Genomic DNA, 19769 nt, shown 5'->3' with positions numbered 1-19769 from the left:
TTCCACTGGTCAATGAGATGGTAACAAGAGTATAAGTAATCACAAAAACTGAAAGGAAGGTTAGAAAAAATTGAAGCGAGGGTGGTTAGAATGTGGATTCTTTACCACAAACCATTGTTGTAGCAGAGACCGAGGGTGCTTTCAAAAGGGAATTTGATAGTGCTTGAAAAAAAGGATTATTGAAGGGTATGTGGAGTGAGCAGGAAAGTGGGATTAGACTAGACAGCTCATATGGAGAAAAACACTAGACTTAATGGACTGAATGGTCTTTTTCTACACTGTAATTACTGATTCCTCAATATTCCCATCTTTGTCCAGGCAGACATATAACTGAACTATTAGATTTGTCTTTCCAGATGAAAGTACTGTTTGCATATCATACTGATAAATCTCATACCATCTTTACTTTTCTTCTCCATTCTTGTATTGGTGCTTTCTTTTTTATTCCTGTAGGTAGCTTGATGTCCTCATTAATTTGCCTTTCCTTCTTCAGTGCTATCCAGCTCCTGGAACCTGTTCCCTGCATTACTTCTACTTCTCATCACGCCTCCTTACTGTTACCATTTGCTATTCCATTTGCCTACCGCTTCTTCCTCTATCATTTCTGCAATAGGCAATTCTTGACTGGTCCACTTCTTCATCTGTCTTGCCTACTAAGTCCAACTCCAGCAACATATCATTAATGTACTGTTCACATTAAGTGATCTCTGTGCACATTAATCCTACCCTCCACTACTGCTATCTGTTTCCTCAGAATATTAATTAGTAGAGTGTTTGTAACTGAAGTCCTGAATGCCCTCCAGAGGAATTACTACTGTGAACATATCACAACACACACAGAACATGAAACTCGCTGCTCTTGACATTTCCTATGACACTAAGGCTCTAATTTAAAGTATAATTACAACTAATTACATGGACTATACTGACACTATAGTGGCGATTTCACTTGGAGAAGTCCTAGGATGAGTGGTGTAGGAAGTGTAAAATGTCAGATTGATGCAAGCTCTTTTGAGGGCAGAGGAAGTGAGCTTTACTCTGCAAATAACTGGAGAGCGCAGAGATTTCAAGGGGCTAGTCACCTTGAGGAGGAAAATATGTTAGAAAAATGATAGTGCTCCTAACATTGGGGGTGGGTGGGGGGGGTGCAATAGAGAATATTTGGTACAAATGGTGTGCCCGCTGACCATTCCTTCTAGTTGCTCCTTTCAAGTCTGATTCAAAAAAACTGCACCATTAAGAAAATCTAACTTACAGAAACAGTCACACCCTGATTAATTTATGTTTCTTCTTATTTATTACATTAGGCAGTGACTGCTTTAGTCTGTAAAGTGTCTTGTGGAAGAGGAAAAACCTGCTCAACCAGGGTTTAGTATTACATTGAACAGCAAGACTGTAGATTGAAAACAATACTAGAAAAGGCACTGAACAATCAGTCATAAAGTGTTAAGCAAGCAAGCCCTAGCTTGTTCTGATTGCTATTTAACAACCGATTCATCTGCCAATACCTGAGATTATCAACAAAAAAAACTTCTGTCTTTGTCCTCTCTGGCACGCCCACCACCCTCCCACCACCCCGCTATTTTTAAAAAAGGTTAAGAACAACCAAATAAGTGCATTATTGTGGTATCATATACACACTGATCACTTTCATGAAAATGATCACTTATTTGCTTTTCAGTTGACTAAAATATCTTTAAAAATAGACACTTGATCAGCCAAGCAGGATTGAATAGTTTGCAGCAGAAAGCGGTGTTATTTTTTGTTTCGAGAACCTAAAATGCAGTCCTCACAGAAACTAGGCCATATCAAAATAAATAAATCAAGGAAACTGGGAGCTGTTAACTGTCAGCAGGGTAGTACAGTTAAAGCCAAATCCATTAATATGTGAACATGATACAAACAAATTCCCGATATAGCCAAGGACTACTGTAATGCAGCACCTTTGATATAGCACACAGGGTTTACAGTCTCCTGCAGAAATCATATTAAAAAAATTTCTACGCAACATGCCCCCATTGCCATGACATACTTCTGTATGGATTATAAAAACAGCACTATAAAAATGGGCTACTGTAGATAAATCTTTACCAAGCCCTAATTTGTTGCCAAATGCCTTGGTACAGTATTGATAGTCATTTCTGTCATATCCAGTTCAAGTTTCAGAGCAACCTTTTTGCAATGTGACTTATTAAATATAACAGAATCCTACTGTGGTTCATATGACTATTGTCACAGGGTTTAATCATACCTGGCAAGACAAAATAAATCATTCTAAATTTTACTGACCATATTGGCACTGACATAAGAGAACTAAAAATGTGTCAGGCAGGTTCCTGAAACACAAATAATGGCTTTTTTATTTTCTTGAGGCACTTGTTTTTGTTAAATCTGTGAGTTATCTAGTTAATTAAGACACAGACTAATTAATAACAATCAAAAACAGGTCTTTACTGGTTGGAGGTAGGGACTACACTGAATACAAGATTACTGCACAGTGCTTATATACCGGTGTGTTCACCCCCGGTATTACGTCTACAGCAGCCTGAGAAAATAGTACATCTCTTAAGGTGGAACAGGCTTAAGCTCTCTTAAGGTGGAACAGGTTACATACACAACAGTTTTAATGAGGTATGTTTAATACTAAATACAAATCACAAAATATAACTTAAATAATGCATGATTAGCACATGCTATGCTGTTGAAGCTTTTTAACTGGCAAATGTGGTACTGGTTAAATATTTAAACGACTTCCAAAGCAATTCTGATAACATTTAGCTTGAGCAACAAGGATACGGCAGGACTTAAAGTATCCATTTCTCTGTACTCTTCTTTGCATAAATGAACACACATACCCAAAATAAAATGAACAAAGGTTAAAACCAGTGGAGAGGATGTTCAGCCCAATGGCTTTATTGCTATTTGGCGACATCATAAACTGGCAATACAATACAATGCAAGTCTACATTGTTATCCACTGATCTGGACTCCAAACTTTGTTCTAAATAGATAACTCCTAAATCTCTTGGCTCTTGTGGTAAAGCACAGTAATGTGATTTTTGATTAACTGCTTTCCATAATATAAAATTATACTATTCTATGCCTCCAATTACATTAACTTTGGAATGGTACCTTCTTTGCCCCTCTATTGTGAGTCACAAGTAAAAGCTACACAACAGTATATCTGATATCCAGTAATCAATATCAGTACAAATCATAAATGTCAACAGTATTATCAATGTAAGTCACAACATCATAACCCAACAGGCCTGTAAAGTGTGACAGCAGGTTGACCAATTTTATTATGCTGTACAGCAAAACAAGATAACTGAGGAACACTGAATCAAGGTTTTGTATCATGTTTGGAGCAAGAATATCTAATATCCAGCAAGGGCTTTGGTGCTCTGCAAGTCTACGCTTGTGCCAGAAATAACTTCAGCAGGAGTACAGGGTCTTGCTAATCAAGATACATTTTCTGGATCAGTCTCCATTCTTACCTCCCTCTCGTTGTTCTCTGTAGAATCTTCATTCCTGTTAGATAGCATGTCTTTCCTTCCCAGCAGGCACTTAGCACCTGCAAGTCCTCTTCTAATGAGCAGAATGTATGCTGGTGAACTTCACTAAATAAACCATACATGTCTTGTACGAGAAGACACAGCCTACAGGAAAACAAATCATTAAACTCATTAGTCTAATTTCTGCTGGGCTACCTTCTCCTTTAAGATCAACTTTTTTATTTTGACTGTGTCCCAACCCATTATCGTTAATCGCTTGTTTTTAAAATTTAATTTCACCTCATGTGATTGTCCTTATATAATTACTCTGTTTATTCCACAAGATTAAATTGATCAGGTTTTTAGGTGTTGGGAATAGCAATGATCTAATAAACACTGGGCTAGATTTGTGTTGTTGTTGTGGAGTACGGATAGAAGAACTGTGACGACCAGATTGCAAATAAACAAATGCCACAGCACCTGTAGCCAGACTGCAGTAAACAGTCTTCCAGATTTTGTTTTGTTCTTCAGAACAATTGCAGAGATGCATAGCTGGACTTCTATCTTGTTGATGACAAGGTTACATCACTTTGCACACAATAGTTTAATCTCCTCTCTTGGCTACACACACCACAGCATGGGGAAAAGTAAAATCAGATGTGACTTGCCCCTGCCATAAGTCCCAGCAATAACTCCCTGTTGACAGCACTAGAGAGAGGATACAAATGAGAAGCCTGTCAGTATTCTAATTTTAATACTATTGGAAGTTATCAACAGGTTTTTTTCAGTTGTAATCTTTTAATGTCAGGGCGGACCAGTGGCATATATGGGTGGCACATGGAGCAATTAAACATAATTCCTTGGATTTCAGTTGGGGCAAAAATGGAAGTGCTACAACTGATCTCAGTGATCCTGGGTGAGGGAAGAAAAAATTAGCCTGACTTTCCATTCCCAATCAGTATCTAGTGACATTTTTCTTAAAATCATGGAACAAAGGTGAAGAGCCAAGATCCAGTGTGCAAAAGCACCAAGGCTGAAAAACAGTAAGAGATTAAAGCAAATCAGAAAATAGCACTCAAGTGGCACCAGGCTTACCGTTTTAGAAGCCTGACAGATAAAATGTAACAATTTTTAACAATTGTTCAAAAATGGATAAAATGTAACACAACCAACGGATCAGATCTGCAGTACTGCCACATCCAGTCGTGAATGGTAGTGGACAATTAAACAACTAACGGGAGGAGGAGGCGGCTCCATGAATAGCCTTATCCTCAATGATGGCGGAGCCCAGCACGGGAGTGCAAAAGACAAGGCTGAAGCGTTTGCAACCATCTTCAGCCAGAAGTGCAGAGTGGATGATCCATCTCCGTCTTCTCCTGAGATCCCCACCATCACAGAAGTCAGTCTTCAGCCATTTCGATTCACTCCAGGTGATATCAAGAAACGGCTGAGCACACTGGATACAGCAAAGGCTATGGGCCCCGACAACATCCAAGCTGTCGTGCTGAAGGTATGTGCTCCAGAACTACCCGCACCTCTAGCCAAGCTGTTCCAGTACAGCTACAACACTGGCATCTACCAGACAATCTGAAAAACTGCCTCGGTATGTCCTGGACAAATGCAATCTGGCCAATTACCACCCCATCAGTCTACTCTCAATCATCACCAAAGTGATGGAAGGTGTCGTTGATAGCGCTATCAAGCGGCACTTAATAATAAATTGCTCACGATGCTCAGTTTGGGTTCCACTAGGACCACTCAGCTCCAGCTAGAGCCTTGGTCCAAGAAGCGAGAGACTAACTACCTCCCCTTGACATTCAATGGCATTACCATCGCCGAATTCCCCACCATCAACATCCTGGGAGTCACCATTGACAGGAAACTTAACTGGACCAGCTACATAAATACTGTGGCTACAAGAGCAGGTCAGAGGCTGGGTATTCTGCGGCGAGTGTGTCATCTCCTGACTCCCCCAAGCCTTTCCACCATCTACAAGGCACAAGTCAGAAGTCTGATGGAATACTCTCCACTCGCCTGGATGAATGCAGCTCCAACAACACAAGAAACTCGACATCATCCAGGACAAAGCAGTCCGCTTGACTGGCACCCCATCCACCACCTTAAATATTCACCCCCTCCACCACCGGTGCACCGTGTCTGCACCATGTACAAGATGCACTACAGCAACTCGCCAAGGCTTTTTCATCAGCAACTCCCAAACCCGCAACCTCTACCACCTAGAAGGACAAGGGCAGCAAGCGCATGGGAATACCATCACCTCCAAGTTCCCCTGCAAGTTACACAACACCCTGACTTGGAAATATATCGCCGTTCCTTCAGTGCCGCTGGGTCAAAAACTTGGAACTCCCTTCCCAACAGCACTGTGGGAGTACAAGGACTGCAATGGTTCACGGCAGCGGCTCACTACCACCTTCTCAAGGGCAACTAGGGATGGGCAATAAATGTTGGCCTTGCCAGCGACGCCCACATCCGAGGAACAAATGAAAAAAAATTGCCTCAGCTGGGGTCTGACTAGCCTACATATCCAACTAATATTTATTATGCTTATGAATGAAGTTGCTTGGAGTTTATATTTGAAATTATATAAAAAACAGATAAGTGAGGTAACTTTAACAAATGCTGTATATTCCATGTAATTCTATATAATGTTCACAGAAATCACAGAAACCCCACAGTGCAGATAGAGGCCATTTCGGCCCATCGAGCCTGCACCGACACATATCCCACCCGATCCCCGTAACCCCTACACCAACACATATCCCACCCAATCCCCGTAACCCCACGTATTTAATCCCCCTAACACTAAGGGTTAATTTATCATAGCCAATCAACCTAACCCGCACATCTTTGGACTGTGGGAGGAAACCGGAGCACCCGGAGGAAACCCACGCAAACACGGGGAGAATGTGCAAACTCCACACAGACAGTCGCCCGAGGGGGGTGCTGAGGAGGCCGGGGACGGCAACAGGGGCAGGTGCTGGCAGGCGGCGGCAGGCGGCCAGCAACAAAAATGGCCGCTCGGCACCTCGCCTTTAATTAGCGCTGCCCTGGCCGCAGGTAGGCCCTCCGAACATAGTGTCCGGTGGTAAGTCAGGGGGCGATACCGAAGATCGCAGTCGGGGCGTGAGGGGGGCACTAACGGTTACCGTCATAGAAACATAGAAGATAGGAGCAGGAGTAGGCCATTCGGCCCCTTGAGCCTGCTCCGCCATTCAATGAGATCATAGCTGATCATCCAAATTCAGTACCCTGTCCCTGCTTTCTCCACATATATCCCTTGATCCCTTTAGCCTTAAGAAATATATCCAACTCCTTCTTGAATATATTTAATGAATTGGCCTTCTGTGGTAGAGGATTCCACAGGTTCACCACTCTCTGGGTGAAGAAATTTCACCTCATCGCTGTCCTAAATGGCTTACCCCTTACCTTTAGACTGTGACCCCTGGTTCTGGACTCCCCTACCATCGGGAACATCCTTCCTGCATCTAGTCTGTCCAGTCCTGTCAGAATTTTATAAGTTTCAATGAGATCCCCTCTCATTCTTCTAAACTCCAGTGAGTATGAGCCCAATCGACCCAATCTCTCCTCATACGTCATCCCTGCCACCCCAGGTATCAGTCTGGTGAATCTTTGCTGAACTCCCTCCATGGCAAGAACATCCTTCCTCAGATAAGGCGACCAAAACTGCACACAATATTCAAGGTGTGGTCTCACCAAGGCCCTGTACAACTGCAGCAAGACATCCTTGTTCCTGTACTCAAACCCTCTCGCTACGCAGGCCAACATACCATTTGCCGCCTTAACCGCCTGCTGCACCTGCATGCTTACCTTCAGCGACTGGTGCACAAGGACACCCAGGTCTCGTTGCACTTCCCCTTCTCCCAATCTATTGCCATTCAGATAATAATCTGCCTTCCTGTTTTTGACACCAAAGTGGATAACCTCGCATTTATCCACGTTATATTGCATCTGCCACGCTTCTGCCCAATCACCCAACCTGTCCAAATCATCCTGGAGTTTCTCGGCATCCTCCTCACAGCACACACGCCCACCCAGCTTTGTGTCACCTGCAAACTTGGAGATATTACATCTAGTTCCCTCGTCTAGATCATTAATATATATTGTGAATAGCTGGGGTCCAAGGGCCGATCCCTGCGGCACCCCACTAGTCACTGCCTGCCACTCGGAAAAAGACCCGTTTATTCCAACTTTTTGCTTTCTGTCTGCCAATCAGTTCTCTATCCAAGTCAATACCTTGCCCCCAATCCCATGTGCCTTAACTTTACACGCTAATTTCTTATCGAAAGCCTTTTGAAAGTCCAAATACACCACATCCACTGGTTCTCCCTTATCTATTTTACCAGTTACATCCTCAAAAAATTCCAGTAGATTAGTCAAGCACGATTTACCTTTTGTAAATCCATGTTGACTTTGTCTGATCCTGTCACTGTTTTCCAAGTGCTCTGCTATTACATCTTTTACTAGCAGGGGGTGCCCGGCGTTGCCAGGGCAATTTTGGGGCGCGCGGTGTGCCTGCCGGTGTCTGTCCCCTCTCTCTCTCCCTCCCTCTTCCCCCTCTCCTCTCCTGTCCCTCCCTCCCGTCCCTCCCCCTCTCTCTGTCCCTCCCTCCCCTCTCCCTGCCTAGCGCCTCAGGCCTGGTGCCATTGTGATACCGGCCGTGCGGGGCCTAGCAGTTGAGGGCCGGCCGGGATCTCGGGCCGAGACGGACCCGAGCTGAGCTCCCCAGGGGATCGCGCGGTTGACGGCCGGCAGCTGCCGCTGAGCTCCCCCGCGGGTGACGTGCTCTATAACTTTTGATTTTATAGCCGGACAGACGGAAAGAGGGAAAGACGGAAAGAGAGACGGACCGTTTTATATATATAACTAGCAGGGGGTGCCCGGCGTTGCCAGGGCAATTTTGGGGCGCGCGGTGTGCCTGCCGGTGTCTGTCCCCGCTCTCTCTCCCTCCCTCTCCCCGAGCTGAGCTCCCGAGGGGATGGCGCGGTTGACGGCCGGCAGCTGCAGCTCGCCCGCCGGTTGCGTGTCTCGGGCCTAGCGCTTGAGGCGCGGCCGGGCTCTCGGGGCAAGACGGACCCGAGCTAAGCTGCCCCGCGGATCGCGCGGTTGATGGTCGGCCGCTGCCGATGACCCGCCCGCTGTGTGGAAACTCACCTGCAGCTGACGGAGTCGCAATGTGGGGGTCTGTTTGGTTGGTGCTGTCCCTGTGGGGATTAAAAAAATGGCGGCGAAGTTTAGGGAGATTGGAGGATTAGGACCCGCCCGTGACGCACTGATTGGTCAACCATCAGGTGAGTGAACTGTAGGATTGGTCAAGCAGCACGTCAGTCAACGCTAATGACAGGTAGGATTGGTGAACCGCTAATGAGTGGATTTTTGAACCTTTTTTGTATACTGTCCTAACAATTTTTGTCTGACGAAAAAGGAAATACGCCTACGAGAGTCCCCTAATGATAAGCTTTCTTTTGATATAACATATGTGTAGGTACGCTCTATAACTTTTGATTGTATAGCCGGACAGACAGAAAGACAGAGAGACAGACAGAGAGAGAGACAGACAGAGAGAGAGACAGACAGAGAGAGAGACAGACAGAGAGAGAGACAGACAGAGAGACATACCGGTTTATATATATAGATAATAATGGACTTCAGCATTTTCCCCACTACCGATGTCAGGCTTACCGGTCTGTAATTCCCCGTTTTCTCTCTACCACCTTTTTTAAATAGTAGGGTTACATTAGCTACCCTCCAATCCATGGGTACTGTTCCAGATTCCATCGAATGTTGGAAGATGATCAGCAATGCATCTACTATTTCTAGGGCCACTTCCTTAAGTACCCTAGGATGTAGATTATCAGGCCCTGGGGATTTATCGGCCTTCAATCCCGTCAATTTCCCTAACACCATTTCCCTACAAATACTGATTTCTTTCAGTTCCTCCCTTTCATCAGACCCTATGTTCCCCGGCTGAATTTCGCGGGAGGCGTTGGCGGCGCTGTGCCCAGGCGCTAGTTGCTTTGTGCCCCATTTGCGCCCTCTTAGGGCACTAACGGGAGGCGTAAAGCAACTGAATTTTTCCCCTTATGTGTTTACTAGTTAACTAGGTGTAGCCTTTTTTCAGGGTTAGCACTTTTACCTCTGAGTCAGAAGCCCCACTCCAGAGGCTTGAGTACATAATCCAGGCTGATACTTCAGTGCAGTAGTGAGGGAGTGCTGCATTATTGTTGGTGCAGCACTGTCAAAAACGTGAAGAATCAATTCACGAGGCAAGTCCTGTTTATAGAAGCTGCTTTTTGAATAAAGCTGGTTGGGAGAAGGCCTGAATTGAAATGAGGAGTTCATAGCTTTAATATCCTGGGAACAGATGAGTCTGAGAAGGAGACTGCATAATGAGACTTGATTTCAAAACAGTGGAGTTGTACAATATAGGGGAGATTTTTCTGGGTCTGTGGTGTGGTGCACTGCATCACCTGGGCACAGTGTATATTGGGAAAATGGGCCGGGTTGGAGTGCACAACCACGAAGGAACGACCCAATTTTCGATTCATTAATTTAAAACTTGCATCTGAAGATGGTGGTTAAAGCCACTAACTTACTCCGTTGGGGGTTGAGGTGGAGGTGGGCTGGGAAGAATTGATGGCAGACTTCTTGCTCAGGGGAGGGGAGAATTAAACTTTTAATTGGTCAAGTATAGTTATTCTGAAAGTGCCAGTTATATGTGTAATGCCATTCGAATCGCGAGACCACTCACCGCTTTAATATACAGATTATACATAGGTCTCCTATATTTGGTGAGTTGGAGGATCTGTTCTTTTATAACGATAGGGTGTAATGCTATATGACCAGGGCCAATGATTTACAGTGACTGAATAAGTCAAATTCTGTTTTTTATTACATGGTATTCTGGGATTTTTATCCATGTTTCAGGGTTTCAATTCTTGGATTGTTCATTTCTGTAGATCAGTAGCCTTTGTTACTCTTGTATTCATTGATTAATGAATGGCCTTTATGTCACATGCACTCTTTTACCCTTTCTTTCCCTTAGCTATTCAAAGGTGATAACACAAAGGCAAGAATGCTTTTCAAAATGTACCAGGTTGAAGGTAGGTACCTTATAGTTAGCAGTATTGGGGAAGGGGCGGGGGGGGGAGGAAGAGGTCATGGGGTTTAGCAGCACTGACAGCAGTCCTGATCTTTGGCAGCACTAGGAAGATAGTCGTTAGATTTGGCAGCACCGTTGGCAATGGGGTTTAGCAGCACTATGGATAGGGAACCTGAGATTGGGCTGAACTGGGGCGGGGTGGAATGTGGGTATTGGCTCACTACTGATTTCTTAGGTCTGTCAGCAATGGGAGGGGAAAGGGCAAGGATCTGACAGCATGGTGGAGGAAAGTCCCAGGTGTGGCTTTTTGGTTCTTTCCTTTGGCTCATTCTTTGATCCAAATTCACATTGCACTCCAATGGGTGGTTCATTCAGAGCTTTAGTTCGCCCATTTTTCAATTTCTTCACTTAGAGGGGCGTGATTCTTTGGAATTCTCTACTCCAGAGGGCTGAGGATGCTCAGTTGCTGAGTATTTTCAAGATTGAGATCAATACATTTTTGGACATTAAGTGAATCAAGGGATATGGGGATAGGGTGGGAAAGTAGAAAGTAGAGACAATTACTGCCCCATCAGTCCACTCTCAATCATCAGCAAAGTGATGGAAGTTGTCGCCAACAGTGCTATCAAGCAGCACTTACTCACCAATAACCTGCTCACCGATGCTCAGTTTGGGTTCCACCAGGACCAGTCGGCTCCAAACATTATTACAGCCTTGGTTCAAACATGGACAAGAGCTGAATTCCAGAGGTGAGGTGAGAGTGACTGCCCTTGACATCAAGGCAACATTTGACCGAGTGTGGCATCAAGGAGCTCTAGTAAAATTGATGTCAATGGGAATCAGGGGGAAAACTCTTCACTGGCTGGAGTCATACCTAGCACAAAGGAAGATGGTTGTGGTTGCTGGAGGTCAATCATCTCAGCCCCAGGATATCACTGCAGGGGTTCCTCGAGGCAGTGTCCTAGGCCCAACCATCTTCAGCTGCTTCAGCAATGACCGTCCCCCCCCCCCATTGTAAGGTCAGAAATGGGAATGTTCGCTGATGATTACGCAGTGTTCAGTTCCATTCGCAATTCCTCAGATAATGAAGCAGTCCATGCCCGTATGCAGCAAGACCTGGATGACATTCAGGCTTGGGCTGATAATTGGTAAGTAACATTCGCACCACACAAGTGCCAGGTAATGACCATCTCCAAGAAGCAAGAGTCTAATCACCGCCCCCTGATATTCAACTGCATTACCATCGCCAAGTCCCCCACCATCAACATGCTGGGGGGGTCACCATTGACCAGAAACTTAACTGGAACAGCCACATAAATACTGTGGCTACAAGAGCAGCTCAGAGGCTAGGTATTCTGCAGCGAGTGCCTCACCTCCCGACTCCTCAAAGCCTATCCACCATCTACAAGGCACAAATCAGGAGTGTGATGGAATACTATTCACTTGCCTGGATGAGTGCCGCTCCAACACTCAAGAAGCTCGACACCATCCAGAACATAGCAGCCCTTTTGATTGGCACCCCATCCACCACATTAAACATACACTCCCTCCACCACCGGCGCACCGTGGCTACAGTGTGTACCAGCTACAAGATGCGCTGCAGCAACTCGCCAAGGCTTCTTCGGTAGCACCTCCCAAACCTGCAACCTCTACCACCTAGAAGGACAAGGGCAGCAGGCGCATGGGAACACCATCACCTGCAAGTTCTCCTCCAAGTCACACACCATCCTGACTTGGAAATATATTGCCGTTCCTTCATCATTGCTGCGTCAAAATCCTGGAACTCCCTCCCTAACAGCATTGTGGGAGTACCTTCACCACACGGACTGCAGCAGTTCAAGAAGGTGACCCACCACCACCTTCTCAAGGGCAATTAGGGATGGGCAATAAATGCTGGCCTTGCCAGCGACGCCCACATCCCAGGAACGAATAAAAAAAAAATGCCTGTGACAGCGAATACTAACCCTTTGAACCCCAGGACACCTTTGCATTGCAGGAAGTTTAATGGCATCGCCAGAGCAGCCAAGGTAAGTTACCTAGTGTCCCTTGGCTCTTTCTTTCTTGCCCCTTTATTCGTGCGGCACTTTTTCATTCATTACCCTCACCGCAGGCAAATTATTTCCCTGCCTGAAACTACTAAAAGCTTGCAGGACCCTTTCTTAGTTACACAGATGAGAAAAAAAATTCTAATTGCTTCAGTCAAAGCTGATGTTTCACACAATGTTTGTGAACTCAACTTTGACAAGGCGTGTAGGTAACTAACCTTTTTTCCTCCAAGCTTAAGAGGTGCCATTCTGATATAAATGTTGGAATTCCAAGGACAACAGCTTTGGCCCTTATTATGCTGTTATTAGCAATATGTGCACCACTTACACCCCAAATTGCAGTCCCCTAAACTAGAAATACACCACTTGTGCGCCAAAAAGAATTGGAATTTTAGGCCCGCTCTTGGCAAAAACACACTACTGGAAGAAATTCTATAAATTTCTCTCCAATATATACAAATAATAATTAAGTAATTTATCCATATCCTGGATGTATAAATAACTTAACCTTCTGGGAAAAACAGCAAGTGTATGTGCAATTGAATTTCTTAAGTCTTCTTGAAACAACAAAGCACACTGAGTAACATTCCTGCATATAGTTTTCAATGTTTTTCACTCTTGTTTTTCTGAAAAGTTTTCATTCATGTCCCTTTAAATGAGTGTGCAGTTCTGTTTACAGAGTTACAGCGACAGTTCCCAACACACTCTAGTTTCCAGGAACTGCCTGCTATTCCCTGCAGGGTCAAAAATGTCAGCCTGTGACAGGCAGCTAGAATCACAAAAGTAACCACAAATCTCCAAGAGGCCTCAATGGGATAGCTGGAGTAGGCGGAGTACAATTCCATTCACTCTACCAATCAGAGTGGAAGAACATTATGATAAACAGTTCTTGAAGCTGGGTACAGCCAGTACATTGTGTTCTCTTCGTGAAAAACAACTCGGTCCTGCTTTGCTTAAAGCGAGCAACAAATCTGTTTATTGCTAATTTTGATCAGTTTCTGGAACAGCATATCCAGGTTATATATTTTTTTAAACACAGCTTTGATTGTTTCAATATAGCAAGCAATGCAAACGAAAAGTTTAAAACTTTAAATTGTCGCACTATAAAAACTGTACCCACCAATAAACTGATTAGGCATAAAATAAATTTACAATGTTCAGGTCAAATGTTGACAATTTCAGATTAAAATGTATTAAATATGACATTCTAAAGGATAGAATGTGTCAGTGCATTAGAACTCAGTACCACAGGTTCAAAATGCCATGTCAGATGGACCATCAGCTGGTTATGAAGGAAAAATGCAGCATCCTGGAAACAGACTGCTTCCCAAATGGAGTGAAAAAAAATCGAATGAAAAATTGAGTAAAAAATAAAAAGGGGAAAAATAATGAATTGGCCAACTGTTACAATGCGCAAAATATTTCTTTTAATTGCAGTACTTAACATATCATGCACACCTACACACAACACTCGCACACTTATGACATGGGCTTTGCACCATTTTTCCAATGTAAAAGTAATGCATGCTATACACAAAAATCACACAAGGTCCATTTTCATCATAACATGCAACACAACTGGGTGCAATCCCCATTTTTCAAAGTAAAATGGTTTCTATTCTATGGGGAAAAAATACTTTTAATTTTAAACTAACTTATACTGTACTTTGTAGTCATTAGAAAATGTGTAGCAATCTTTTTTGAACCATCCAAGCAGCTTTTTTTTCTTAATCTTAGCTAAACTTTTACTAATTGTGAATGTGTGTGTATTATATCTGTTACAAGTTTATGTTTAATTGTATTAGTGAGTAAAAAATAGTCTATGGGTCACTGGCAAAGAAAAGTCAGTGAAACATATCAAACAAGGCAGCAGCTTGAAATGGACTCAAACAAACCCATTACAAAACCTCTTTACAACAATATGGAAAACATTTTCCTTTGGTATGCATATAAGCATTTCAAGTCCATCTATGTAATTTGCCATAAACAAGTTGTGTTAACTTCAAAACTGTCTTCTTATACTTTCCTTCCATTACCTTTATACAATCATTTTTGCTGCCTCTCATCAGAATACCCTTCAGTTTTCTTCCCATCTCTCCTCTGAACATGCTGATTCATGTTGGGATACAGTTCCACAATTGCCTCAACCAAGTGACCATTCGTCATATGTATCTCTGTACAAAGAGTATCAGTAGGCAGATGCAAGTGTAGGGCACATCACAGCCAAACCAACATCCACACGTGTACTTTTCAGTAATATTTACTGGATAGCAATTGGTAGAAGAATTCACACACACACACAGAATCACAGAAACCCCACAGTGCAGATAGAGGCCATTTCGGCCCATCGAGCCTGCACCGACACATATCCCACCCGATCCCCGTAACCCCTACATCAACACATATCCCACCCTATCCCCGTAACCCCACGTAATTCTGGTTGATTTTTCCCGTAACTAGGCACACAAAGTCCAAACGTTGCCAGCTAAGAACAGCTAACTAAGTGCAAACCGGAGATCAAACCTGGGACCTTCCTCTTCTGTAAGGTACAGTTTCGTGCTGAATGTTGTACTTCTTCATTAGGGATGGGGGGCAGGGGGTGAAATCAGAGGATTGGGGTTGGCCACCGGAGGATCGTGGCTGGCCTTATCATCATCGTTGTGGGGTGCTGGGTGAGGGAAGGCGATCGGAGATCTTGTGAGGGGGGTCTCTAATCGTGGGGGGTGGGTATGTTAGGGACCCTGGATCCAGGTATAAAGCCACTTACCTCCTGGATGCTGCAGTCCCCGCCTCGGTTTAACTGCAGGGTTTCACGAATTGTGTGAAACCCTTCCACAGGCAGTTAAATTCAAAATGGAGGGGAAAATAGAGGCTTCCGGCCTCATTATAATATTTAAATTGAGGTAACTCCCCTCGGCAATGGGTTGGTCACCCACCCCTCTGCCAGCAAAACCGGCAGTGGGCGGGATCAGGTTGGGATTTTTAACAATTTAACTGCCTCCATGCTCCAAACTCACCCGTTTTTTGATGGGAAAATCCTGGCCTTAGTCTCAGGGATAGACAAGTCTCCATCTACCATTAATTGTGATTCTAAATCCACCATAGTAGGTGGTGTACTTCTGCAAGGCAGGACCAGCCAGCTAATTTCCTTCTTCCAAGGGAGTGGGATGTGTTGCAGTTGTCTACCAAGGGACAGTAAAACTATTTCCAATAGCAGTTGCATTAAATTTAGTCAGTTCAGCATAGGATTCAAACTTGTGCCATTTCAGAGTCTAATATTCGATTAGACTTATCAGATCAAATTTTAAGTCAACTTTGAAAGATTTAAAAACTCTATGGGCTGGATTTTAAGTTAGCAACCCACTTGGAGCGGGGCATTCAATAGCGCACAGGAAACACGGAAGTCAGTGCAGCGCATCTATCAGTGGCTTTTTAATCCAGCCACTGTATTACCGGATGGTTTCCGGGTTTCCCAACCAATTAGCGCCATCAGGCGTGATGACGGCTCGCATGATGTGATTTCAACTCCCGTATTTAAAGGGACACTCCAAACATGCAATCCGAAGGAGTTTGAAGTTGGGAGCCAGAGAGAAGGAAGTGCCGGAATGGAGTTCAGAAGGCCAAAGGCTGCGCCTCGGTTCAGTGACGCCTCCCTGGATGTGCTGCTAGGGGCTGGGAGGACCCGGGGACATATACTGTTCCTTAGTGACGGGAGAAAGAAGCCGGCTGGGGACACCAAGAGGCCAGCAGCAGGAGAGTGCTGCCATGCTCATGGATACAATGTAGGAAGTGGTTCAATGACTTAACCAGGGCAGGAAAGGTGAGAGCAATGGTACATTCAACTACATCATGATATGCGTATCAGTAGGAAGTAGGCGATCTTGGTGACAGAGTGGATATGTGGTCAGTAGCTTGTCTCAGGGTCAAATACGGCACCAAGGTTGCGAACGGTCTGGTTCAGCCTCGGACAGTTGCCAGGGAGGGGGATGGAGTTGGAGGCTAGGTAGCGGAGTTTCTGGCGGGGACTGAAGACAATGGCTTTGGTCTTCCCAATATTTAGTTGGGGGAAATTTCTGCTCATCCAGTACTGGATGATGGACAAGCAGTCTGACAATTTAGAGACAGTGGAGGGGTCGAGAGAGGTGGTGGTGAGGTAGAGCTGGGTGTCGTCAGTGTACATGTAGAACCTGACCTGTTTATGGATGATGTCACCAAGGGACAACATGTAGATGAGAAATAGGAGGTCAAGGATCGATTCTTGGGGAACTCGAGAGGTAATAGTGCGGGAGCGGGAAGAGAAGTCATTGCAGGTGATTCTTTGGCTACGACTGGATAGATAATAATGGAACCAGGCGAGGGCAGTCCCACCCAGCGGGACGATGGAAGAGAGGTGTTGGAGGAGGATGGTGTGGTCAACCATGTCAAAGGCTACAGACAAGTCAAGAAGGAATGAGGAGGGACAGTTTACCATAGGCACAGTCACATAGAATGTAATTTGTGACTTTGATAAGGGCTATTTCAGTGCTGTGGCAGTAGACAAGTGCAAAAGTGCAAACAGTATTCAAAGAGTTAAAGGTTCTACGAAGAAGTCTATATCATCTGCAATTAGATGTCCATTTAAATGTAAAACTAAAATTAATTAGCAGAATTTTAAAACCATTTCAGATTTTGCTATTCATACACAAATTTAAAGTCACTATCCCGTGTACAAGCCTGCTTTAACAGAACTGGCTGAGTATAACCAGCTCCAGCTGGATCAGTTCTATAAAAAGCTGCCGAAGGAACAAACACTATAATGCCTCCCCCAGCCATCACATCAAGGCTACGCACAGTCACGCGCTGATGTCACATGAACAGCTTCTCAAACCTATCCTGTGAATGAACTAACTGCTTTTCAGCCAGCTTGCTCAAAATCTGCGGGATTTGTTTATGAACAGCATCTGCCGAGACATGCATCAGGCAACGTCATGTGTGAGCAAATGACAGCACACACTATATTCCTGCCAGACCACATGTTATTCGCAGAACAAAGCAGGAAACAGCAAAACTGCCCACAGGAAAAACAAACCTGGTGCACTATATATTTCAACAGATAAGTCTGTAAAGGACAAATTTAAAAAAAAGTATAGCAATCGCCCAACTATCTTTTCTGCTGTCAAAACTGAAGAAAAATACGTAATAAAAATGTTATAGCATTATATAAACGATATGCGATGATCGCTATATTGAGATGTATTAAAAGGCTATAACGTAGAGAATTCAGATATTATAAACCACAAGAATGGGGGTAGGGCAGTTGGAGAATGTTATCTGAATTCCCAAGATGTGTTCATGTCTGGTAACATACTCATATGTATTTCTTATGGCTTAGAACAGTTAGATAGAAATAATCAGACTGGATTCCCTCTTTAAGCGTAAAATCTTGATCGTAGACACTGGTAAATGCAAAGAGGAATGAGAATTTGCACACCATGCAATTCAAACACTGACAAAACCTCACATAACTCAAATTAAAGAGATGTAGGTCTATATTTTATCAGCAGATGCAAATCAATTGGGTCTCTGCATGCTATTTTCCACTTCGATATATGACCCATTTGTTGCTGCTGGCAGCAATTTAACTCTCATTTCATGCTCACACAGAAGGCGAGAGCACATATTGTCCCTTGTCAGCAAATTTGTGCCCCAGTTTTCTTGTAGCATTTTTACCCTCATGACGATGATTTTTAAGGGTTACAGTTCCACGGTTACCAGCTGCTCTCCGGCCCATCACACAAGTGGCTGCTTATCCTGTGTGAGCCTATCGCAGAAGATTATTTAACAACAGGAGGGCTGACAATCAACCCCAATCCTGATGCCCAGGCGTGTGCATTTTCCAGCAGAAGTCACTGCCCCACGTTGAATTTTTCCCTCCTGGACCCAGGGCACTGAAACCAATGATTTAATTCCCACCGTCAAGCAGGCTGAAATCAACTGACTCAGCACAGAGAATTAAACCTGTGATACTCAGTCTGTATGGCTCAGTTCTAGACTTGGCAATGTAATAAGCCACCAGGGTACCTTCTCCATGGTTTTAAAAATAAAATAAATCTTATCTCTGATTCAAATCAAATCAAAATCAAATCAACTTTTATTGTCATTGTTAGTGCACAAGTGCAGTACAACGAAATGTAGGCTTGCGGCTCCCGAGAGTGTACATTTAGATAAGACATTTAAACATTCAACATACATTTGGCTTGTAATACATTAACATAAACATAACCATAATAAAGTGCATTGGCAGATGTGCAGGCTTGAGAGTTTATTTGTGGAGTTCAGTAGGATGACAGCCCTGGGAAAGAAGCTGTTCCTAAATCTGGTCGTATGGGTGCGAATGCATCTGTAGCGTCTCCCAGATGGCAGGAGGGCGAACAGACTGTGGCTGGGGTGGGTAGGGTCTTTGATGATGGACCGTGACCTCCGTATACAGCGTTTCTGGTATATGTGCTCTATGGTCGATAGCCGGGTGCCGGTAATGCGTTGGGCAGTTTTGACTACCCGCTGCAGGGCTTTCCGGTCATAGTAGCTACAGCTGCCATACCATACTGTGATACAGTTTGTCAGGATGCTCTCTATTGTGCAGCGGTAAAAGTTAGAGAGGATCAGGGGTGACAGGTTACATCCCATCAGCCTCCTTAGGAAATATAGGCGCTGCTGGGCCTTCTTCACCAGAGAGGAGGTATTGAGGGACCAGGAGAGGTCTTCCGTGATGTGGACTCCGAGGAACTTAAAGCTGTCCACCCTTTCCACCACAGCCCCATTGATGTGGATGGGGGTGTGACTTCCGCCTTTAGACTTCCTGAAGTCCACAATGGTTTCTTTAGTTTTCTTGATGTTAAGGGCCAGGTTGTTATCGGCGCACCACTTCACGAGATGCTGGACCTCCTCCCTGTAGGCTGACTCATCGTTGTTGGTGATCTGGCCTACTACCGTGGTATCATCCGCAAACTTGATGATGGTGCTGGAACCATGAACAGCCACACAGTCGTGGGTGAAGATTGCAAGGCAAACTAAAATCTCAAGTCCTGTGCCCTAAAAATGCATTATTCT

The 19769-nt window shown here is 44.3% G+C and overlaps 1 protein-coding gene across 3 annotated transcripts in view; it reads right to left on the bottom strand.

The window, feature by feature from the left end:
• spidr (scaffold protein involved in DNA repair) overlaps positions 1-19769 on the bottom strand; it is a 354308-nt gene that overhangs the window by 84110 nt on the left and 250429 nt on the right. For all 3 annotated transcript variants that reach the window (XM_085992882.1, XM_085992884.1, XM_085992885.1), the window contains one exon: positions 3498-3659. In XM_085992882.1, coding sequence (XP_085849008.1) covers positions 3498-3659 — 162 coding nt within the window. The remainder of the gene's footprint in view (positions 1-3497; positions 3660-19769) is intronic.

Source organism: Somniosus microcephalus, chromosome 7, assembly GCF_052327205.1.
Source record: "Somniosus microcephalus isolate GS21.2 chromosome 7, FLI_Smic_1.0, whole genome shotgun sequence".
NCBI lineage: Eukaryota > Metazoa > Chordata > Chondrichthyes > Squaliformes > Somniosidae > Somniosus > Somniosus microcephalus.
The sequence above is the reverse complement of the archived record's forward strand: the minus strand, read 5'-3'. Positions and strand labels throughout refer to the sequence as shown.